The sequence below is a fragment of the Ylistrum balloti genome, unplaced genomic scaffold, assembly GCF_031769215.1.
Source record: "Ylistrum balloti isolate Yb309-2 unplaced genomic scaffold, AGI_CSIRO_Ybal_v1 Utg371224, whole genome shotgun sequence".
NCBI classification, from domain to species: Eukaryota; Metazoa; Mollusca; class Bivalvia; order Pectinida; family Pectinidae; genus Ylistrum; species Ylistrum balloti.
In genome coordinates, this window is record NW_026782663.1 from 827761 (window position 1) to 853873 (window position 26113).

The window sequence follows — 26113 nt, forward strand, 5'->3', positions numbered from 1 at the left end:
TTATACTTTTCTGTAATACAGGGACTCTCGTGAATGTTTCGAGTACGGAACGGTATAAATTGTCTCATAATCATTATTGACGAAACTGCTTGTCGTTCGCGTGGAGTCAGACCTATCACTCCTTCCGCTGTAGCTACCGGAACTCCTTCCACTGCAAGTGCTCGGAATGGAAGCCGAAGCTGAGAGAGACCTTAAAGCCTTTTCCATCTTGGGATCTTTGCAGCAACATACAATCAACCATTGATCACGAACCTGTTTCTTTCGGGCGACAAACAGAACGAAAATGAAGAATCCTTGTAAGGAATTGAGAATTGTAAATGCGTACTGAAAGACCACACGGGCATCTGCTATAGCAAGGTATCCCAACAACCACGTCAGACCTGTCGAAAAATCAGTATTCATGAATGCAAGATACATTTAAAGTATGATGTAACATCAGTATTGTGGAAAACCGTTTATAGGTACAGCATGGATTTTCTATATAAAGGGAATAGACACTTGACATTACACCCAAATCTTATGATGCACAACATCTATAAAATCAGTACAGCGACGACAATTTCGGAAAACAGAATCTAAAGTTTATATATTACTTCAGCTTAACTGACTTTCCAGTCAAAATTGTCAGAAAAACATTAGAAAACATATTCATTTTTCTGTTAGAGTTTCTTCCCCTACTTTGCACTCGCCTTTCACTATGATGCTGTGTTTTATACTTTTTTCACAGCAAAGTGGAGAAAAATGTATAAACGACAGTGGACAGGAATCAAATTTCAATAGTGCGTAACAAAAATAAAAATGTTAACATTTGATCAGAAAATATTTTTGCCATACGTATGACTCTTTGTAAAAAAAAAAAGAAAAAAAAAGCAATTGAATATGTATGTTGATTATATATTAATTGTTCCGCCTTATTATGAATTAACTGAGCGTTATATCAGTCCAACGCACACTATTTTCCTACCGTCTCTGGTACAAAATTAAACTCACAAAGTAATGCAAAGCTGGAAATACGAAACTAAACTCACTGAGTGAAACAAAGCTGGTAGTACAAAACTAAACTCACTGAGGAAACAAAGCTGGTAGTACGAAACTAAACTCACTGAGTGAAACAAAGCTAGTAGTACGAAACTAAACTCACCAAGTAATACAAAGCTGGTAATGGCGGCCTGTAGATTAGTAATGGCGATTTTCTGTTTTGACTGGTTACTTCGTAGACCTGTCGGCCGGCGACATATACTGGTAACGGTAAGTATGAACACCACCAGGTTACACAAGATTATCACACCGACTGGTAAGGCAAACGCGAAGTAGAACGCTTCTAAAGACATCCAACAGCTGTAAAGGGAACATAGCGCATTAGTTTCATCAAAATGATATCGGGCATAATATTGGCACTTTGACATGACAACGGAACTTTGCAAATTATTTTGTCACAATTTTAAATTAATGCAAGAATTTTTGGAAAAATGATACATCATATGATCGGTTAGAATTTTTCAATTTTATTTTGATTATGTGTTGCAAGTTATGAACATTTCATCACACTTCCAACTAAATATTGCCAAAGAGGTACGTTTTAACACCTTTATTTAGATTTAAAGATTTAAACCAATTTCTATATCGGCCGTCTTGATACATCATAGATATTGCCAGATAAACAGACCAACTCATTGTTATTCCACAACCCATGCAGTTTCAACTTCGAATCTAAACAATTATACATTTCTACATGCTTTCCATATTGTAATACGTTAAACCCACGTATTTAAGTATCCTTTTATCTTTTTATATTCACGAGAAATTCTACTCTATGAACAATATATTTTACGAGCTTAAAATGCCGTATAAAATTTTGTTTTACAATAAACTCCATGTATTTTTTAAAATGATCTTTTGTTTATTTGAATATTATGAAAAAAATCAAGTAATAACTAATTAATATCATGCATTGATCGTGTGGATTCAGTGTATGTGTAGGCGTTGTGCCTTAACAAGTAAAAATGACCACCACCTCTGATCCTTCACATCCAATATCCCGCTATCAATATGCTATAAAATACATACTATCTGTCACCTCCACGATAGAGGTTGGGGTCAAGACTCAAGACTACGATAATGGGTATTAAAGGCAATCCTGGAATAAAGCATTATACATATATACAAAACATCATATCGAGTCAGCATATGTTATCTTCTATGGATAGTTAGAGAAAGCAATGAGCTAGATATATTTTTACTTGTCCAATATCGCACAGAGGACACACAAATGAGTAACACTTTCCATACAATTTAGAATTAGATATAAATTAGTGACAGATGATAAAATAAACTACATTACACAGTTGTTTTGTCCTTCTAGTCCTACAGCGATGCTAAGGCAATGAATAGGAGATGAGTGAGAAAACCAAATTTATTCAAAAGGAAATGTAAAACAAAACGTAGACAAGGAGGTACAACAGCCCTGCATTTCAATTCATTTGTAATATTTCCATTTTTATCACAGATTTTAAAGTTTATATAAAAAGACGCACAAATGAATATAAATAAGACCTTGTATTTCTATACAACATGATGTGTCCTTCACTGAGGGACAAGGTTATATATAGAAACTATTTCTGATGAAATATCTGCATGGTTGCTACGTACCCCAAGCGATGATGACAGTTTTCAAAGTATATCTCGTGACGTAAGTTCCAAGGACCTTGACAAAGGTCAGGTATTGGAGGAAGGCCTCCATCAACATCCACATGAACGAGGATAAGATAAAATAGTGAAGAAGAACAGCGACGATGATACATCCAATGAAGTTATGGGTCTGCCTGATCCCAGTGAGGAACACTACCCAAGAACACAACATGGCTAGGGCAAGATTGAAAAGTGTCTGCTGCGCACGACCTTGTCGGAGTTTTCTGTAGATCAAAGCCATTAAACCATTGCATTAAAGCAGTAGAAAAAGTCACCACAGAGACAGAAAGTTAAAACAATTTATACTTGGATGCATTTCAAAACAAAATACGTTTTATTTTGGTTAAATAAATCTGATAAACGACACTTGTGTAACCTAATGATTCAAATGTCAATTTTCCATTATTCGCTATTTTGGTATTAGGGCTATATATAGAAGAAACATATTATTGCAAAAACTGTACAATTGTTTACATCTCGTGGCATTGTCTCACTATACTTTTTGAAATATCAGTTATATGTATAAAATAAATATATAGAATATAGATGTTGTAGTTTATTCTCCATGAAGAAGTAAAAGCAAGAAAACAAAATAAATACCTAAAAAATACGTATGAAATTATGGTAAGAGACAATCCAAGGATGGACAGACTGAGTCCCACAAGGGAGATAATGCTGAGGGAAAATTCGTGATCACGATCCACTGGTTCAGCTTGTCCATAGAAATCCTGTGGAAACAGTTGATTTTAGTAAAATGATATTCAAAATAATTTTGTTATTTAATTTTAAACCGTTTTCTGAATTGCTTACGCTTGATTATATTATACAATTAATTAAAATCAATGTTTGAAATGTTAATAATTTACGAATACATCGATTAGGAAATTGGAAATAGTATTATGTCTTTATTAAGTTGTTAATGAAGTTAATTTAATATTTAAAGTACTGCTTTAATATTTAACAATGTTGGATATGATTGGCATGTAGTCATCACTTTTATTATTTGTTTGCTTCAGTTACGTAAAATCTACTCACAATTAAAACAGCAAAGTTAGTCAGATGGTCACACAAGCAGACGTCTCGTCCATTCACTTGACCGTTATATACGCAACCAGCAGTTGACCAACCACCAACTTTGTTGTTAAGGTCGAAGTCCCAAAATGCACATTTACGTTCATCATTTGCCGGGGACTGTAATACACAGACAAATACAGTCAGAAAATCATATCGCTTGATTGATATGTTACCAACTTGACGTATTTTCAGGATTCACAGTAATTGCACAAAATCGACTCAATTATCCTGTCAAAAGGTCTAAATTGTTCAGATGTTATTTGACTTTACAAAAGTTAACATAGGGACATTATTGTTTGAAAAGAAGGGAAGGATGTAAAAGGAGTTACCTGTAGTGGCTTAAAGACTGTTTTCACTTTGTGCGTCAGCCCTTTGATATGTTTACCACTGATACTGGCGGAAATAATGTAACTGTTCAAAACCCCAAGTCGAAGATCCCTTGTGACATCGATTTTGCTTCCTCCTTTGGAATTATCCTGGAAGAGTCTTCCATCCCTATACACCATCATGTATAATCTTGTATCGTCTTTGATACCTAGAAATAACGGAAGGAATAGAGGAATTATGTCGTTTGTTATGTATTTTCTATTCTTATATGAAATGCCGGTTCAGATTGATACTATGAAATTTCGTTTAAAACTAAGATAATCTGATTTACATACAAATCATACATGCCTACTGTAATGTGTATCACCTGAAGAGGACTGTTTAAAGAAAGAAAAATGTTTACCTTTGCCATCAAACATTTCAGAGGCGATGAGCTCGGAAGGCAGTTCAATGGCTGCATCAATATCTCCATACAGCTGGGACGTATTGTAAACTGTGAAGATTCTGTCTTCGTCGAAAACTTCGTCTAATCTTCCATCCTTGCCTTGACGCGCCGCCAGACCGATGATCGGCACCTTCATCTTGTTAAGTTCCCATACTTCCAGAGCAACATTTGGCTTAACTATACGGAGCTTACCGTCGTCCTCCAAGTAAATATTTTCCGCAACCTTCTCGAAACTTTTAAGGATTCTTTAACACAAAAATAAACACATGAAAATGAATATTCTCGACTATCTTATAGAATAAGAATGATCTAAACTAACAGAGTCAGAAAAATAGTTATAGCTGGTTAAAAATATATTCTTTTGAAATGCTTCCCTCAACACAATTAAATTTGTTTCTTTATGATACAATCGGAGAAATAACATGTTTACCTCTTGGATGCTTTAGAAACATCATTGGCCTTCTCAATTTCGCCTTCATCAATACTCATTACTTTATCCATTGTCTTTAGTACGTTCATACCGACCTGAAATCACACAAAAACAGGACTGATCATATTTGAATAATTTTGTTAAATCTTTTTATTGAGTGTACTTTTTGGAAAAACTGACACCAACTTAAGAAACCATATTTCATGAAAAGGATATCGTTTTCGTTTAAAGATATTAATAAAAAAAATAATAAACTGAATATTTAACATGTTTGTACGGATCTATATATATAAATTGCTATGGTTTCAAAATGTCCTAGTAATCCGGCAGATTTCATTTTCTTGCTGAGTTGATTGATTTTGGCATTTGCTGTATAGAAAAGAGAGAGATAATTGCTGTTATCAAATTCTAGTACTAATTCCGGTTTCATAAAGTTATCATCGCAATATCACAACCCAGAAATTTTCGACGGCCTTTATATGATATTATTGTGTTTTATAGGGTGAGTAGAGTAGGCGCAGCATTGAATAATGCACCAGCGTTTAAATAGGATGATCGGGGTTCGAACATCTGATTGTAATAATTTGACAGTTGTCATTTACCGTTACTTCTTACTTCTTTTTTTTTATTGACAAAGGACATAGTATAAATATACTTTTAACAACACATGTCCTCGCCGTTATCTTACAACGCAATCAACAGGAACAGTTGTATGATTCGTGTAGTGTTTTGAATTTTTCATTTCTTAATAGTTTTATTATTGCCTCATTTGCATATAACGATTATACGATGTAGCTGATTCAATATCCATGGACGTTTTTACTGTGTCATAAATTCAGTGATAGATGTGGGCTAATAAAAATGTAGATTGAAGAATGTTGTAAGTTGTTTTTTTTCCAAAGGCCCCGTTTTATCGACCCTGAGCCTAAATAAAGATTTCTTGTGTCGCCTTTCTCTTAATTGTTTGTCAGAGGCAGCACCACCATAAATTTTTGCCATTCATCTGAATATTTTATCGATATATATTTTTTAATTTCAGGATTTGAAAGTGCATAAAAATTGACACACTTTCCCTATCAAAAGATTTTAGCTTGATTTGACAAAAACATTTAGACACCTCTTCGCAAAATACTGTATGAATTAGATCAATCAAGAGCTTTCCTATGATCTGTAATGATTTATCTTCGTTAAACAATCTTGATCAATGACATACAATAGTAATTGGGACGTTCATATGTCAAGGTGAACTACAGAGAGCGAATGAAGTGTTATACGGTTACTAAGACAGAAATGGACGTTATAATGAAGTGGCATGACAACCGACATAAAATCTATATCATCACAAGAAAGACACTGCTGTGGTGTGCCAGGTTAATCTTTACTGAGAGATGCTGTAGATTGAAATTATGTGTCAATTTTGAATTTCTTTCCGATAACAATGATAATAATACGTTTTAAGTGTGACACTATTCGGAACAGAGAACTCAAAATGTTGCTGATGTGTTATTTTGTAAAAATGATTCAGAAGATTCACTGGGAAACAATGGGACTTACCTCTTTTGTGATCTTGTGAACATTGACCGTTTTGTCCATAATATCAGCAATGTAGTCAACATCAACAGCTGTCATCTCTTCAACTTTTTCAACGATACTAGCTGTTTCCTGCATTATACCTTCTACGTTGTTATCTTCCATGTCCATCTAAAAGGTTTAGAAAGGAAACATTTTTATACTTTTATCTAGGATTTTCCTATGATAATAATATTTCAATACTTCGATAATTCTATTTTTGCTCAGAAAACATAACATCACTGCAATTTCGGAAATAACGGAAATAACATTTTTACTGAAATTTTTTCGAGAAATCGAGAAAACTCCAAATTTTACAATTGGAAGGTAACTTTACCGGTCAGGTTACATGGATCATTACTATTGTGATATCATTACTTTCTTTTTAATTGACTCGCATAATCCATATGAAAGAATAGTCATTGATCTATAGTAGTCTTAACTGCAGCAATTTCGAAGTTTAATAACCTTTTCAGTGGGTAAAGTTCATTAGAAAAACGAAAAGAATAAAAAATGCTTGAATGGTTGAAAAGAGTTTATGAAATTCTCAGTTAAATCACATTCATATTTGCTTTTCTTACCTCCGCAAGTTCCTTTAATCTGTCTTCAAGTGTCATGCTCTCAAATATTCCCTCTTCCTCCTCATCTTCCTCTTCCTCCTCCACCGCTTCCTCTGGTTGGGCGTGGCTTTCGTTGTTACATGTTTTGGTGACAGCGACGTTTGTCCAATAAGCTCCCGTATCGTAATCACCTTTACATGAAGCACGTCCAGCTACAGAACCCTCTGAATATCAAGGTCACATTAGGTGTTAAATATTGCATGAACGAGAAAGAGATCATTGTTGACTGGTGATGGTTTTAAAAATTGCACAGATCGATAAAATGTAAAAATTACCCTTTTTAGTGTAAGTGTATTTCTGTGAGAACTAGTGTTATTTCGTTTTTAGCTTTGTTTTCTAATGTTTAAACATGATATTGGAATCTCCTTAAATCACACGGTAAATGATTTTACAATATACACGTATATGTGTATATACATTATATTTATCGTTATTGAAAGTATTTGTTCCAATCTTTTTTTCCCTACAAAATGTATTTTTACATACCACATATTTCGATACTGTTAACTTCAGTATCAATGGAGGACCGAGGGAAAGTTGCAACCAGGCCTGTTTCTTCATCTTTTAGACGATCTAACGGGCAGGCCACTGAAACAAGTTATTTACAACGTAAATAGATGTAAACAGACAAATTTGAATTATTTGAATACTAAACGCTTAAACTACCATGATCATTTTGTCAATCATTAAGTTTATAGACTTATCTGACCTACCTGTGCTGGTTAAGTCAATTGACCGCATTATGTGGATAGGTGTTTTCCCAGGCAATGTCAGTAAGATTTTTGTATTCTTCTTTGTTTCTCGTAACTCTTTCCTCAGAACCAAATACGCCATGTTTTCTTCCGCCATAGTGTAGTTATCGGCCGTCTTAAGGAACGTGTAGTACCCTAGTTTTAATGGCTGTGTCCTGTAAATACATGGTATAATTTTAGATCATTATGAATCTAAACAATAATATGAGTTATTTATCAATCTATTTTCCTTCTTCAGCTTTGAAATTACATAACATTAATCAATGTTCACTTTCTTCAATGTATTGAATGATATTAATTCTAATTTGTAAAACGCTATCTTGGTTATAAAGTATATGAAATATTTGCTAGATTTATATTAATGTTGATTTTAAGGACGGTCTTTCACTTTCATCTTATGCTTCAAATAATATTAGATGTTGCGTTCTCTCAAATGACTGAAATGAATTGACAAAGCAGAAAAAGTCAACTTACTCTTCTATTTTGCTTCCATAAGTTACGACACTCTGTATGGCGGGAATATTTTGTTGTAGAACAGGTAAAATCTTAGCATTAATGTAGTTTATGTCTTTCATGATGTTAGAGAGCTTGGCGTTTTGTTGGTTGATCATGTTGTGCAGAAGTATTCCTTTATGTGACAAATTAGGCATCTCAATGGTTCCTCGGAATGTGATAACATCTGTAAAATCATCATCACCATCATCATCATTAAAAAACAATCTTCGTTGAGAGGCTAAACTATTAATATAGTTGGAAAGAGTTTACCATGGACTGGATACGCTCGCTAGCTGTTGCCATCCAATGGTCTAGAAATCAGTTTATTATTGTTAAGCTATTGCCATTTCATAGCAAGTACAAATAACAATATTTCCCTAGATTACCTGAGTATTTCACGGAGTAGGACCTTGAACGACGTCTATTGAAGGGATTCATTTCCCATACTTCACACCAGTAGTTGCCTTGGAACATTTCGTTGGTGAGTTTCTGGCTGCTTGAATACTCCAAAGTTTTCCGGAACATTGGGCCCAGTTCCAAAGAATTAGAAGTCGTTAACGCTAAAAAGTCGAATATCATATTTCAAAATATGTAAATATCATCTGATCAAACTGATTTAAGTCATCGAGAAAATAGGTTGCTGTGCGTATTAACATATAAGTATAAATGTAACAATGTACTTAGGCGGATTTTTCATTCTAAAAGTTGTTTGATCTAGTCAGGCCTTTCCATGATTTTTGATTGCTAAATGTTTACTAACTAAGAGTAGCAAATGGAAAACGAACCAATATCAGAATTTACTTACCTGGTTCCGGAAGGGGTGTGAGTGGTCTTCCCATCACCCCAAGTAAAGACACCAAACTAGGAGATCTTCGTTCCAGTTTAATGTCGACGATTTTCCCATCTTTGAACCAAACAGTAGGCAGTTCTCTGTTTTTATTTGTTAGCCTACACGACAGCTTGCTATTATCGCTCTTAGACGAAAAATAAACTCGCTCTGGTTCGTGACTTCTCTCATCATCTTCAGTATCGTCTTCTTCGTCATCATCATCGTCGTCTTGCTTTACTGGCCCTGCAATGTTGTAATAATGTGAGATGGGGAGTGGGGAAAAATTTTTGAAGGTATCTTAAGAATGGCTAAATCTTCGTTTTTATCAAAATGCAAACCATTGAAACAAGATTATTGTGCATCATGCATAACAGTTCAGATTTCAGACACTTGAGTGTAAAAACACTATCATTAGTTTCACGACGTATTTATCTCCATTATTTACCAGTTATTAATGCGTCTCTTTCGCAAACAACTTCAGCCGGGCTATTGCATGATGCTTCCATATACCCGTTCACGGTTAGAGCATGACATTGTTCAGTAGGCGGTAACCTTTGTACCCAAAACAAACTCGATGGCCCTGGATAAAGCGACACAAACAATTATTCAGAGAACATGTTTTGGAAAAGCATTCAATAAAGTTGAATAAAAACAAATATATCAATCGTGTAATTTAAATATCATGTAATAGTGCTAGTTTAGTGTGAAAAGCAAAACTTAAGTTGATTTTAAAATGCAGATGACCAATTAAAACAAGCTCATGTTATTTTCAGTCGCAACGCCCTCGTTTATTTTATCGTACGAATGACCTTATATATGTAGTTAGGCGTATCAATTCAATGTTGTTTTTACCACATGGTAGCTTACATATCACACTTGACCTGACCTGAATTATCTTTATTACGATTCCTTTTGTTATATTTTCCAATTATGATTAGGTTAAAAAAAAGCTGAACATAGTTTTACTCACCGACAACGAAGCCTTTTGTTTGAGATTTCAATATGCTCATTAACACTAATTGGGCGTGAAAATTACTGTTTCCCATGGTAGCCAGTATCCCTCCTTCGTTCTTACAGCGTTGCCTTGCTTCAGTGAAAGGCATTCTAGAGACGATAACCTTGTAACACTTCTTAGAGAAAATATGACCATACCATCCAGGAGGACAGGAAGATGCTGTTGGTTAATGATCACAATTGCTTTAGATAATGCGGTGTGTGAGTGTAAAATCCTTTTTGTAATTGTATACTTACATCATACCAGTTACAAGGGATTTAGGACTTTGATAAATGATTATATCTTCAGTTTATTTTAAATAATAAGCACTGTATATAGTGATCTAGAATATGATACGATATTTAGTTTTATAATTTCAGATATTTCATTGTTTAATTTTGCGATTAATCATTGAACTAGAAAATAACATCATGAAAAATGATTTTTATGAAATAATTAGCAACTCACTTATTAAATGTTTTGAACACCTACATTGACATTTTTTACTTAAGCATAATACACATAAACTTTCATTTTTTCATTTAAAGAGTTGTATTATGTTGTATGGATTGTTCGTCCTATCGAAATAGGAAAATTGTGAAATTCACAAAATTATTCCATCTATATATTTTTCCTTGTTTCATGTATCAACACCAATTGAATTAAGATACAGTGCTTACCCGTATCCTCCAATATAATCGGTGGACTGTAGCAAACGGATGGTTTACGGATTCTGCACTGGGATAACTTCATGCTTAGAGGTTTTCTTTGCTTATGTTGATGATCAGAGTGTGGAATATGTTCTCTTTTGTCTGCGGGAGGTACGAATTCCTCTATTTCCTCAAATGAATCTAAATGTTGATGGATTCTCAGTCCTGAATCTTTTTCTGCAAAGTTTCTGCGTAGGTCATCGTCTATATCATCTGACCCTTCTTCTACGACAAATGTACGCAGTGTCATTTCACTTCCCTCTATGTCATCTTTTCTCAGGTTTCTTCCAACTAAGGCTGTCGGTATTACAACACTATCAATTTCATTGCTATCATCAACAGTCTCGTCAGTCTCATCAAACATATCGCTGTTTTCGTCTAGTATGTCATCATCAAATAACTCATCGTTATTTTCAGAAGTTTTATCTATATTTTCTGATGATTCAGTGTTGCTTTCATCAGCCTCTTGTATACTTTCCATTAAGTCTAAATCGATTGGTATTGACGTCACTCTGTCGTCGTCTTCTTCATTGCTTGAATTGTCATCGTTAGATTCTCTATCATCGTTTGTGATATTTTCTGTGCTTTCAGCATTGTCTCTGTCATCATCATCGTCATCACTTGTACGTTTCGCTACGTTTTTATTATTCGAACTGTCTCCGTCATCATCGTCATCAATTGTATCATGTACATTTTCATCATCCGAATCGTGGCTGTCATTATCATTGTCATCGCTTATAGTTTTGTGTACGTTTTCAGTATTTGAGCTGTCACCGTCATCGTCATTGTCATCATTAGAAGTATTCTCGATGCGTTCGTTATCCGAACCGTGTCTATCATCATCAATTTCGCCACTAGTAGTATTCTCCATATTTTCATTATCGGAACTTTCTCTGTCATTATCATTGCCATCACCTGTAGAGTTTTCCGTGTCATCATCATTATCACTATCAAGAATATTCTCGATAATTTCATTATTTACACTGTTTTTGTCATCATCATTGTCATCACCTGTAGTATTTTCTATGCTTTCATTATTCGAACTGTGTCCGTCATTATCATTGTCATCATCATTGTCATCTTCTGTAGTATTCTCTGTGCTTTCATTATTCGAACTGTGTCCGTCATTATCATTGTCATCATCATTGTCATCTTCTGTAGTATTCTCTGTGCTTTCATTATTCGAACTGTGTCCGTCATCATCATTGTCATCTTCTGTAGTATTCTCTGTGCTTTCATTATTCGAACTGTTCCCACCATCGTCATTGTCATCTCCTGTTATATTCTCTACGCTTTCATTATTCGAACTTTGTCCGTCATCATCATTGTCATCATCATTATCATCTCCTGTAGTATTCTCTGTGCTTTCATTATTCGAACTGTTCCCACCATCGTCATTTTCATCTCCTGTAATATTCTCTACGCTTTCATTATTCGAACTTTGTCCGTCATCATCGTTGTCATCTCCTGTAGTATTCTCTACGCTTTCATTTTTCGAACTGTGTCCGTCATCATCATTGTCATCTCCTGTAGTATTCTCTGTGCTTTCATTATTCGAACTGTTCCCACCATCGTCATCGTCATCTATTTTAATATTCTCTACGCTTTCATTATTCGAACTGTGTCTGTCATCATCACTGTCATCTCCTGAAGTATTCTCTATGCTTTCATTGTTCGAACTGTGTCCGTCATCTTCATTGGCATCTTCTGTACTATCCTCCATGCTTTCTTTATTCGAATTTTCTCTGTTATCATCATTATCATGAAGTGTAGTTCTCTCTGCGTTTTCATCAGCCGACCCGTTTTTGCCATCATCATTGTCATCAGTGATTGTGTTCTCTTTGCTTTTGTTATTCGAACTGTCTCCTTCATCATCATTGTCATCACTTGAAGTATTTTCTTTGTTTTCATTACTCAAATTATCGTTGCTAACATCACTGTTATGATCCTTTAAATTTTCATCGTCTTTTTCGTCATCTTCGGATGTGGTATTGGTTTTAATTTCATTACTCGAACTTCCGATGTTATTCTCATTTTCATCATCCGATTTGTCATCATTTTCTGTATTCTCATTTATGTTTTCTTTTGACGACGAAATCAAAGTTGTGTTTGACGTCATACTGTCATCATTTTCGATACTAACGTCGTCACCACCATCACCTTCATCATCATCATCATCATCATCATCATCATCATCATCATCATCATCATCATCATCATCATCATCATCATCATCATCCTTGCTTTCAAATGTATTAGATTCTGTGGCTGAAGAAATAATGCCAATTATGCTTTGTGTAGAAATGTCGTCACCATTCGTATCAATAGTATCAGATCTTTCAACTTCAGTCCCATTTTCTGTGTCATCGTTTTCCAGCATTTCGCCCCCATTTTTGTCATATTCTGTCGCATCTTTAATTACCTTATTAAAACTGCTATTGGTAGAGCTTGGAGCTGTTTTAATTTCGTCAAATTCATTGCTGTTATAATTAAATTCGGTTGTATTGCCCGTTTTACCAAAATTTGCCAAATTTGCCTCTTCATAGCTGTCATTTTCGATACCGTTTGAACCTGAATCTCTGCCATCATGATTCTCGTCACTGTGATTTGAAAGTAAAACGCTGGCCATTTCACGGCTATTCAATGGATAACTTTCGTCTGTATCATTGAAAGCTGCTTTGATATTTTCATCTTTATCATCACTCCCACTATTAGAATCACTGTCATTGGTGTCATCCTCTGAATCTTTACTATCTTTGCTACTAGTGTCATCAGAACGTTTTTCACCTACTGTAATATCATCTGACGCATTAGAGTCATCTTCAGTTGTTTTCAAGTACTCGGAACTTGTTACTATATTTTGACCGGATGTATTTGACAATTCAGATTTGTTTGATTTGTGAACCGTGTTCCCTATTATACCTAAATTGTTGATAAACTGATCCGGGGATGTGAAATCGAAACTTGGGTTAGCAGTAGTTGTTCGTGCCTGAGTTCCCTTGAGTATGGTGTCGACGTCTATAAATTCACCGCTGTCGTCACTGATAGTAGTTGGTGGTTCCCTCATTGGAACTCTCCTCACAGAGGGTGCTGTTTTGATATCACCTAAAGCTGGTATACTGTTTTGAGTCGCGCCAGTTATAACTGTTGTGGCCTCTTTTGTAACACCTACTGTTCCTCGTGTTGTGATATCATCAAAATTGGAATTTGTCGTAGGAATGTCAGTGTCACTACTGAGAGGTGTCACGTCCTCAGATGTTGGAACAGTAGGGATAAATGAAAACGAAGGTTCAATTTTATCAGAATCACTTTCACGCTGTGAGGGATTTTTCATCTGGGATGATTGAATCGATGGTGTCGTTTGGGAGGACACCATTTCCACATCTTTCATAAGGTCCAAATTGATATCTTGGTCAGTATTTTCTGGGGATGGTGGCATAGACAGTTCGTCTTTTGAATCGACCGACGGCTTTGTAACTGATAGTGTCCTAATACTGTCATCTGTTAGATCATGTGTTTGGGGTACATTTTCCGAATCTGAGCTTAGAACAGCCTCTTGTAGTCGTGTCTCTTTTTCTACAAACATTTGATGATTCAACTCTGGAGTTTCTATATTAGAATCTTTTTTCGATGACACAAAATCTAAACCACCGTCCTGATGAAGAGGTTTAGAAGTTGGGATATCCAAATTTATTTCATTATTTTCGATTGTATGTATCTGAGACGCAATCGTTGTTGGTGCAGTTGGATCATTATCTCCATCTTCATTAGGCGGTGGCGTTATGTCTTCCAGGTTCTTTCCCGAATCTTGTAAACCAGGGGTCGGTACGCTAGAAGACGGATTATTCTCAACGTTTGAGTTCCAGTGCCCGGATTCCACAAGTGTTTGTCCTTCTGATTGTTGCTGTTCAATACCTATCTCAGGCTTACTGATTTGTGTTACATGAATTGGTTTTTTGGCTACTATTTCAGAAAGAACCGGATTAGGAACACCATCCCCTTCACCTAATTCAGATTGAGATTGCCATTCGGAGTTTTGACCATACAAGTTGTGTTGCTGCTGCTGTTCTGAATGTGGAGGTTTGGTGCCTTCTTTCGGTTGAATATCCTTCAAAAAAGCAAGATCCTGAAAAGGCTTGGTCCTTTCATTGTTTTCAGAATTTGTTGGTATGTTATTGCTTATCCCGTCGCTGCCGTATTGCCTTAATGGTCTAAAAGAGGACCTTTCCGTGTTTGGAAACATCGTTTCCACTGGACTTTGTGTGAGAGTTTCTGTTAAGTGTTGAGAAAATGCCATTTCAGGATGGAGATTGTCTTCGGGATTTCGTCTTTTTCGAATTCTAACTTTTTCATTCATTGTGCTACGTTTACGCCGATGATGTAAAATTTCCTCTTCAAGTGGTAGCTGCAATCTACTGAGATCCAGATCTCCACATATGTCGCTATCATCTGTATCGTCGTCGATTTCCCAGTCCCAGGTGCGGTCTGCTTTAAGTCTGGATTCCATGAAGCTGTTGTAAAATATATATAAAATGTATAATTCAAGCCGCACCAGCATTTAAAAATGTGCTTTACTGTGGAAACTAGACTGAGGTTTTTTCCCTTACGGGATGTTTTAAACTTGGAACCAAATATTGAAATTTAAAAATATGACTTGGACAAATTTAATTTTGAAAGGACATCAATTTACACTTGAAATACATCGTATTTGTGTATATATGTAAATTACTTACTCATTATATGGCCTGACTTTGTGCGGCGCAAGCTCATCCCACACAAGAGTACCGTCTTCTTCGTGCAGACCCGTCCATATATTCATGATCTCTTGCCGACGGAGATATTCACCAATACTTTTAGAATCGACATATACAGGAGCTTCGGCTTTTAACAGAAATCCGAAATCTTGCCGGCATGTATCTTTTGCATCGTCCCAAGACAGTGCTTTATGATTAATATATATACAAATGGGAACATTATTCATTTCCGCTAGCTTCCAGCCATCTCTACACACACCCTTCCTCCTGCCGGATAAATTGTTCTTTGGAATTGGATTTCTAGAGGATCCCTCGGCGATACTATCGCCTTCTTCGTCATTTTCCCTATTCGTCCCCACATTACCAGCGTTGTTAAACAGTGGCAGTGAGGCCCCGTCTCTCAGGGGTTCCGCTCCATTACGAAATAAACCAGCGCTACCCGGTGCTTGACCTTGAAACTGACCCCTGGACAGTAAGAGTAAATCTGTAAAAGAAGTAGATTAAAGTTATTGACCAGTGAAGTTAATAGTAAAATTAAAAGAATCCTATCATAATACACGCATTCGCTTCATGTCCATTTATCATGAGGATTATATCAAAGGATGAAAGTGCAACACATTCTTGTCCCCTTCCTGATTTCCCCCCTCCCTTGTTCAAAGAAGAAAGGGGCGAACATTTTCCGATATACAGTAGTACCTATGATACATACATGAATTATAGAATACAAAATGTTTAATTAGATTTCGATATAATATATTTATGAACTATTTCTATAATAAAATATCACAGGTAAGGCAAAGTCATTTCAATGTGCAGAAAATACAAGGTAAACTTCATTAATTTCGTTCATGATGTCTAACGGGACAGGCAATGCCAGGTTGTATAATGAATCACACCTTTTCTTCATATACATAAATCTGTGGGAAATGGCCTTTAGTGTGTGGCACACAACAAAATTATATCTTTAATGTGTAACCAGAAATAAACGGAGAAACGTTTTTTGTTTTTGTTTTTGTTTCAAATTCAAAACAATTAATGTTTATGGAATTGCTGTTTACTTCATTATCTACCAGGGATATACCATCAAATTTCTATCCACTAATTTGTTGCCCACTGATTTGTCATCGTATAAGTAACCGGTATTTAATAAAGATCAAATAATAATAATAAAAATCGGTTTTTCATGTGATTTAACGGGAAAACTTCAAATAGAACTGTTGCCCAATATTAATCAACAGTAAATTGCGAAACATAAGGTATTTATCTTAATACATGTCAAGTTACTGGTTATTGCCCGAGTACACGTTATGAATCGTTAAAACATTTAATAGCACTGTTTAAAAATGTTAATAAACAAATTCGAAATAATAGGTTTTATTTTGAAACAAGACATTGGTGATTGGCTTAGTACACTTAATGACTCGTTCTTAAGGCGATCATATCTACCTGATGATATTGTAAGAACACATTCCTTTGAATGGACGTGCTTCTTCATATGCTGAATGGATTATTTAATATGTTGCCTCAAACTCCATAACATTAACCTCATTTATAAAGACAAAGCTTTTTACTCTGTACACGTCGGAGACATCCCCAAAATACTGACACCGTCACATCTGCTTTAGAAGATTATATTAAAAATATGTAAAGACATAAAACACAAAAGGATGCCGTTTAATGTCCTTGTGTTAGGGGATATATATTTCTATTTTTACTGCGAATACTGCTATCTTAATTATCTTAATCCTGTCTTATCTAAAACGAAAATGAAAAGTTGGTACTACAACAGATATTTTGCTGGCCTCTGAAGAAATCTTAAAACATAAGAACAAAAACTCTTGGTTAGGAGAACAAAAAGGGGACAATCATCCACACCCTATTTTTGAAAAAGACATTCGTGAAATGGAAAAAAATGACTAAATATCACAATATACAGTATTCTCACAAACCAGACATCTAATCCGGTACAACTATATTATACACCAAAGAATATAATTAAGTAAAAACAAACTTAAGTGTTTAAGTAATTGAAAGATATGATATTGTAAATACTAATAGATATTTGAGGCATTTTTCCCGGATGGGCTGAATAATATTTGCAATAATTATTGGATATGGCATCTCCTTTCATTATTTCATTAACCATTTTAGAATATTTATATTATTCCTGTTTGCTCACTAAAGGAACTAGCATAACGCCTTACAAAGCTAAAAAAATACAGTTTTATTATCTATTTAGCATAAAAATTCTACTTGAAATTATCAAAATTCACCTTTATTTTGCCTATAACCATTGCCATGAGATAAATGGCATATGAAGTGTTTCCATGATCTTGAATTTTAATGTAATAAAAACATTAGATGATCGAGAAGTCATTGTCTCCATCATCGTGATAAGATCATTCACATTATTGCCGTGGCGTCAAACTACTGTAGTATAGTTGGTGTCATTTATCTAACGTACGTGGACTAGACAGAGTATTATAGCACCATACACACCATGGCTTTGACTACCTATTATACAAAGAAACTTACATATATCAACTGAGCATGTTTATAATTCTTGATAGTAGGGTCTTACTTGTGACATTTATGGCGTTTTATGGCATAGACGGTTGACTGTTGAATACTGCTAGTTATGGAGCAATCTTGTATGAAGGTTGCACAATAAGTGGTACCGATCTTAACACTTACTTTATAATCTTTAAGCGGTTTCAATTTCTCGCTATTTAAAGGCAGTATTTCGGAGCTCATTTTCCCCCGAAAATATATCACACTTTTTCTAATATACTGGATCAATGATCCTGTTTCTACTAAAGTCAACAGTTTGTGGACATATGGACTCGTTGATTAAGAGTACCCACGAAATAAACGAAAATCCCCTCATTCCTTCCTCATCCTTCCTCGAAAATTAAGGACTTCACAGTATATGCGAAGATGGAATAAAATAAACCTACGGAAATGCAAACCCTTTAAATAGAAGTGACAAAGGAATCTTTGATGAAATTGCGACAAATTGAACTATCAAGGGATCATTCGACTAGTACCTATGTTGCTTACTTCATTGATTGAAATTATCAAAGCCGAATATGTCTGGGAAAAATACTGATTTTGCTGTTAACCAACTGACTTAATAAATAACAAACTGCTTTGGATTGAGACAAAGTCAACGTTAGACCACAAATGACTTGATAGGATACAGATGACCTTGTATACAAAGCAAAATAGAAATGGATCCCAAATAGAATGATGATGCATTCATAAATTTATGTTATACAAATTATGCTGTGTACTACAAATTCGGAAAACTAATTAACTATCCGTCTTCACACCAAACTCTATGCAAAGGTAAAAAAAGAAAGGTGATTAATTGATGTGTATTAGACTGCATGTTCATACGTGAGAGCAGGTACTTCCCGCTAGGTATAGACGCCTTGTATATAACAAGTGTAAGAGATGAATTAGTCTCCAACAAATGTATATTTATCAGTCTGGATAATGCGAGCTGTTTGCCAGATTTTGAAACACATCAAGCAATTCCTGGACTGTCAAGTAATTGTAGTTGTTATGGTGGCCATATAAAGCGAGAAACTAGTGGTGGTGTTGGTGCTTAAGATAAAAAAAAGAAATATACAGAACCTTTCGATATAAATCACATTAAAACACTGATGGTCATAAAATCAAAGTTGAATCACAAAAAATGTAGAAGAGTGATTTAGGTATGGAGTTTTATACGAAAGAAAAATATCACAAAGACATATGGATAGCAGTTACTTGTACACTATTTATAAAAAGAGACAGTTGTATATTAAGTACAAATAGAGTGTTACATTACTTTAGCTTGATAAACGTACAAACATATAATATTCCGCAAATAACGTTATTGCTTATTGCTCTATATATTGCGAAATGTTCCAAGTAAATGCACATTCCCTGCATTATCCAATCCTATTATGCGTTTTGCCTGCAGGTTTTGACCCCATAATTAACCTGACGAATTTATACATTTGGAGGTGTATTTGATTACTGCAGATAAAGGTTTATACTGACCTATAACTTATCTTTTTACTATAGAGATGTTTCAGTATAAATTAATGCTGTATATTAATGTTCTAAACAGCATATATAATACTTCTACATATTATGAAATAATATTTAGTATGTTTCACCAGAATAGTTAATTCTTATAGATGCGATAATCCGATATATTTACTCATTATGTGAGTATTTATGCCGCCCAGTAACTATTGATTCATGTTATTTAGCCCGCCGAACTACTATCTATACAGGTGTTTGTGACTTATACAGAAAAGACATTATCTCATCGATCACCATATTTAATCGTCAATCTGTCGATAACTCGACTAGAGGTGACGTTTTAAAGGGACCCAAACACGTGGTATGGCGATATACCTATGGTATTGTTAACGTCTACATAACTTTCCTATCTACATGCAGAAATATACCTACGATAAACATTCATGAGTTTCCTAGGAAAAACAATATGTCATTCTCTTTGGATTGGCCCTAGCAGCGGTGCTAGTGACGGTTTGTGTTATTGTACGCTATCTCCGGTCATCCATCATCAGCTGTCATTTTACAACACATCGGACAGTACTGACGAATTTTATGGAACATTATTTTGATATTTAATGTGTAACAAATCGACTTGAATACTAAGTACCAAATTTTAGGGCATTTTGTCTCGGACGTATTCATTTGACAGGTTTTGACAGATAATATTTATAATTTCATCACTGTTTTTTTCTGTTATATTCAATTAATCATTAGCAATCCCATTTTGTACAGATATTAATCGAAAATAATTAATTCAAAGCATGTGTTGAAACATTCAGTGTTAAGTGTGCCTACACTTGCATTGTTAATGACTTCAACTGACTTGTGTGCATGTTGGCCTGGAGAATAAGTATGTATCATTTTCTTTGATTATAGAATCAGCACTTACTTTAAATTGCTTTCTATGAAGGCTGTTGATTCGCTTACTCTTTTGGAACACCTGGTCTTATTTTCATTGTATTTTTTTCAGGAGTCTTCGTGTAAGATTTTATTGTTTATATTTTGCCACGGTTTTAGATTATGTTGACATGTTGATATTTTTTTGATTTTTTTTCCCAATATAAATAATGATTGAGATAGTTGTATGGCCCTATACTATTAATACTGCAGAAAAAGTTAAGCAGACTGTCTAGGGCATTATGTTGCCACGTGCGTTATAGGACGATAAGCATAATTAATTATATTACATATTTACATATTAATAAGATTACTCTCTTTGTTTAATTTGTCATTCCACTCTCATAACCTCCTTGGGAGAAGATCTTGAAATGACAACAGAAGTGTTTCCCAGTGAGTGTGGTGACCTCGAAAGAAAAGGTCACATGACCAGGTGGTGTTTTAATCTCACACCTCTTAATGTAGTCTGTGTGCAGTGTAATAAAAATTGTTGTGGACACTACCATGGAATAGACAACTAGACATTTTGTCATCGTTTCTGGCTGTAGCGATGACCACGTAACCACCGTCATTTCTACGGTTAACCTATCTGAACAAAGATGATTATCTGTCCAAGAATGGACATATCCAATCAAAGGCGATGACCTGTTCAAGGACGATACCTATCTGAACAAAGGTGATTACCTATCCAAAGGCGGTACCAATCTAAACAAAGGTGATTACCTATCCAAGGACGGTACCAATCTAAACAAAGGTGATTACCTATCCAAGGACGGTACCAATCTGAACAAAGGTGATTATCTGTCCAAGGACAGTGCCAATCAAAACAAAGGTGATTACCTATCCAAGGACGGTACCAATCTAAACAAAGGTGATTATCTGTCCAAGGACAGTGCCAATCTAAACAAAGGTGATTACCTATCCAAGGACGGTACCAATCTAAACAAAGGTGATTATCTGTCCAAGGACAGTGCCAATCTAAACAAAGGTGATTACCTATCCAAGGACGGTACCAACCTAAACAAAGGTGATTACCTATCCAAAGACTGTACCAATCTAAACAAAGGTGATTACCTCTCCAAGGACGGTACCAATCTAAACAAAGGTGATTATCTGTCCAAGAATGGACATATCCAATCAAAGGTGATTACCTGTCCATGAAGAGTGGCCAAATACAAATGTGTACAGAAAAAACATTTACGTTTGACATTCCCACGATTGCTATCGTATCATGAGATATATTAGAATATTGTGTATGACTGTCCATTACATTGCAAATTGTTCATCTGTGAACTTAATCAATGCCATTGAGATGTTGGTTTCCGTGTCATTTGAAGTTATTTAACAGAGGCGTTGATTTGTCAATAACGTAACTTAGATATTCCTATCTTTGTCACTCAAGTGTTTTATATTAGATTTCATGGGCACATCGCTCGAAAGGAGCACTGACATCAACTTCCTACAAAAAATATCTTATTACTATTAACATGAAATGTAACATCATTCCACTTCATTTTCGACAGAATTTTCAAAGTGACTATCTCGGCTTTATATTTACATTTAAGCATGATCTATCTTATCGCACGTGTATCACAAACTTTAAACTTACAATAATAAATAAAGAAAAATAAATAACCACTGATTTATACAAATATACAGAGACTATTTCAAGAAGATTTTAGTCGGTTTTCAATCAGAATAATTTGGTTTGTCACATGCTAAACTCGTGATGTTGAAAACATAAGGTGGAAATGTAGATAGGCCTGTACATCCAACATCAATGCTTTTCCATCGACATCATGACCTGAATCAATGTTAAGTATAACTGAACACCAGTACTCCATGAAGCTTGACACTGTTTTTGCCTAATTCGCGTGTTAGATCTATGCTTTATGTGTGTTGCACTTTTGTATGACCTTGATATCTTAATTGTGCTGTAGATGAAAAATATCTGACTATTTGGATATAGTACTGTTCCATAACATTATTTTGTGTTGTGTTTTGAAAATCTTATTCACGAATTGATGTTGCAAATGTGTATTGATCAAGTCAAAATTCAAGATATGGCAGTGGATGGTTTTGATAGCATCCATGCTTGCAGACAATAAAATATGATTAGATTTACATTTCATAGCCGTTCCTAATTATTTCGTGAAGTGCACTTTCCATCAAAATAGATATTAAGAGAAAAAAATGCATGCAACTCAAAAAATAAAGAGATATGAGAATAAAAAAATTATATCTTAATTTTCAGTCCTCAATTTTTTCTCCTTTTTTTTCTTTTTTATTGTATTCAAATCCTTGATTTACTAGTTAGTATATATAGAAAAAATTTCAGCTTTCTTTAAAAATATGTATTTCAAAATAAAAAAAATTTAAAAGAAAATTAAGAAATCAAAGTTTTAAATTTCATTGAATAAGCATTAAGAGTGCAAATGTAAACAATTAGGGCGAGAATAATAAATAGACTAAATAAAGTAGATGTGACCAAGATAATCATCGATGTGACAATTAACCTATGGCATTCTAAACATATCAAGTTTATCTACAATAAAGGTAATTAGTTATCTGCGTCATCTATATCCAGTTTATTACTAGCAAACAGGGATAGTAAATGTTTATTTTCTGTACTCATTCATCACAGTCTAGGTTTTGTTCATTATGTTGTTCACTTCAACTAATTATTTCTGTATATGTTAATTAGGATATTAAGTACTAATTTATCAGAATGGAACAATGTAATGATTGACAGAAATAAGGTTATTGTCCAAGGAAAAACAAAGTGTCACCTATGTAGCAAATACTTTGGCGCCTCTAAAGAGTGTTGTTTTGTTTCCCTGTATTGAATCAATTTTGTATTAGTCATTATCTTTAAATACAAACTCAATTAATACAGGGATGGGATGAGGGTGAAAAGTTCTGTTTACATAACCATTGATTGTTTTTTTTAATTCACTGTAGCCAATGGAGATTGAGTTTATTTTTCTTATCAATTTTTTCCGTGATTTCTGAAGAAAAGAGATTTTGTGACTTATTCGTATCAAATCGATGCTTTCTTTACTTGACTGGTAAAACATGAAAGAAATTTATTCATTCATGAGAACAAAATTTTTAAAAACCTAAACGATCATCTGTTCTAATGGCGTGATAGCAGTATGAAAGGAATGTCATAATATGTATAACGTACTCTATTATAACATGAAAACACATGTGCTGATAAGTGTGTATTATACAAGTATTATTGATTTATTTCATCACGCCGTAATACATACACGTTACATTCACGAATTCCTCTTTAGAATCTTCCTGCCAAATTAATTAGTCTCGGAAAGAATGCCATTATAGAGACACGACTACAATAATGCAGCTCCTGACGATAGCAAACTATTGTAATGAGATACTTATCTGGAAATTTTTTATTTCTGTTTAGAAAAAAACATACCTAAATGGTGTTTACATGTACCATGGGCAATCATTTGGGCTCGTAATTGTTGTAAGACGACAGGAACGACTATAAAAAGGGCAATACTTAGGATTGGTCAGTCCTGGCGACGTTACATAAATAATAGTTGTAAGTAGTTTTTACTGCTTTTAGTGGATGATGTGTAAACGTGACATACAACTATTTATGACATAAACCAATAATTATTTTTTGTTTGTTTATAACATATTGTATATACGCACTCACGCGCACACGTCAACAAATAATGCAATTATTTTTACATAGAACTGTTTGATGTTTAATTCCCCCAACAAAACATGTGCTGTTGTCATCCATAATTTAAGGTGTTAATGCTGATCTTAAAAACATTTACAAGGAAATCCCTGAACAAATAAAAAGTGTATAAGACAAAGTTGAATTTCTAGGAAACTCGCTCTCTATTTTTGCCTTAGTGTCGCATTCTTTAGGAACGTTCACCTGTTAAAGATTAATGACAGGAGGAAGGATGAGGCCAATCGCTCACTCGATTCTGACTAGCTATATCGTTATTTCATTTCATGTGTGTTACTAGTTTTTTTTCTCATAAACACCTTTCTATGGTCTGATTAAGAATTTATGTGTCAATGTTGAGGCATCTGTTTTGATGGATACTAACAAGTTTGACTAAGTTCCTCACACTTCTCTGGAATGTATAAGCACTTTAATATGACAACAAAGTTAGACCCACCCAACGTGATTTTTCTCATGACAGGATTGAAAATCCAATGAAAAAAGTAAAAGAATATAGCAAAAATAGTTTACATTCATAACACGCACAAACTAGAAGTTCATAATGGACATAGATAACGTTTGTCTATGAACAACTATTTTCAAAAGAGTTTCAGCTGAATTTTGTTGTCAAATTTAATTCATATAAAATTAATCTGTTTTATTTATGTTTTTATTTATTTATGAGATATCAACGATGAAGAATTTGTAATTTTTTATGATATCACCTTTGTTTGTGTTTTACTTGGATAAGACTGCATTTGTGTTAATACCGTACACGGTTATGTATCGAAGATGAGCAGCTAAAGCTACACTTATTATTTAGGGAAAATAAATTTCGTTAAATATTCTCTTTCTAGTTAAGAAGTTGAATATCATTACGGTGCCACACTTTAAGACCGATTTTCCAGGGAAGATGTGAGGGTCTATTACATGCATCTTGTCATACCAACTAAACTGAAATAGAAAACTTTTCGAAAATAAAAAAGAAAGTACCCTCATATCAACAGAACATTATTATTTAAAAAAGACGATAAAATTATGTCAAAATAGGAACAAAAGAACGATTTACACGGAGAAAAGTACAAGAAGAATAAGACCAGGTGTTCTGGAAGGGTAAGTGCTTTATATATGTTTAGGCTGATATGCCAAATAATCTTAATCGCCCTTACTACTAGTAGTACTTACCCAATAATATAAAAAGTTGTAATATATTTTTCACATGGTGCATGAATCTATGCATTATCCTCCAAGTAGGTGCTTCGTCATGACCTATAAAATAAAATGATGAAACAAAATTTGTTAAAAATGTCAATTAAAGGCCAAATATTCATAATATGAAAAAATACCAAACGCTAAAGGTAAAAACATCAAATATAGATCTGATCATAACTTAGAAATAAATATTGAGACGTTCAGTCGTGTATTCATGTATTGTTTTTGGTACATAACTGGAAATAAGATATATTTTAGTTAAGTCACAGGTGCATTACTGTTTGCAAAATGTATGCAGATTGAGTTCAAATGAGAAACGCTTTTTAAAAGTGAAAATATATGATTTTGAGGAAAAGAGGTATTGAGGATTTTATTTTACAGGCAGCAATAAAAATGTTTTCACTTATAATATGTATCACCTTAGAATCATATTGTAGCATGAACGTAAATATGTATATTATTTTTGTTACTGTCTATTAACCTGATTTCCTGACGAAAATTATATGCCATGAAAATACAACCATACAA

General features: G+C 34.3%; 1 protein-coding gene across 1 annotated transcript; it reads right to left on the reverse strand.

The window, feature by feature from the left end:
* LOC132561550 (uncharacterized) lies at positions 1–25613 on the reverse strand. Its single transcript, XM_060226250.1, has 22 exons — positions 25559–25613; positions 15667–16171; positions 13247–15444; positions 10904–13093; positions 10200–10403; positions 9675–9809; positions 9206–9466; positions 8787–8960; positions 8380–8584; positions 7867–8060; positions 7640–7741; positions 7115–7317; positions 6519–6665; positions 4965–5059; positions 4493–4779; positions 4092–4297; positions 3724–3879; positions 3289–3416; positions 2650–2912; positions 2068–2137; positions 1142–1338; positions 1–380 (listed from the first exon to the last, which is right to left on the reverse strand). The coding sequence occupies exons 1-22, from the start codon at positions 25611–25613 to the stop codon at positions 1–3; spliced, it is 8355 nt and encodes a 2784-aa protein (XP_060082233.1).
* Between the last annotated feature and the right edge of the window lie 500 nt (positions 25614–26113).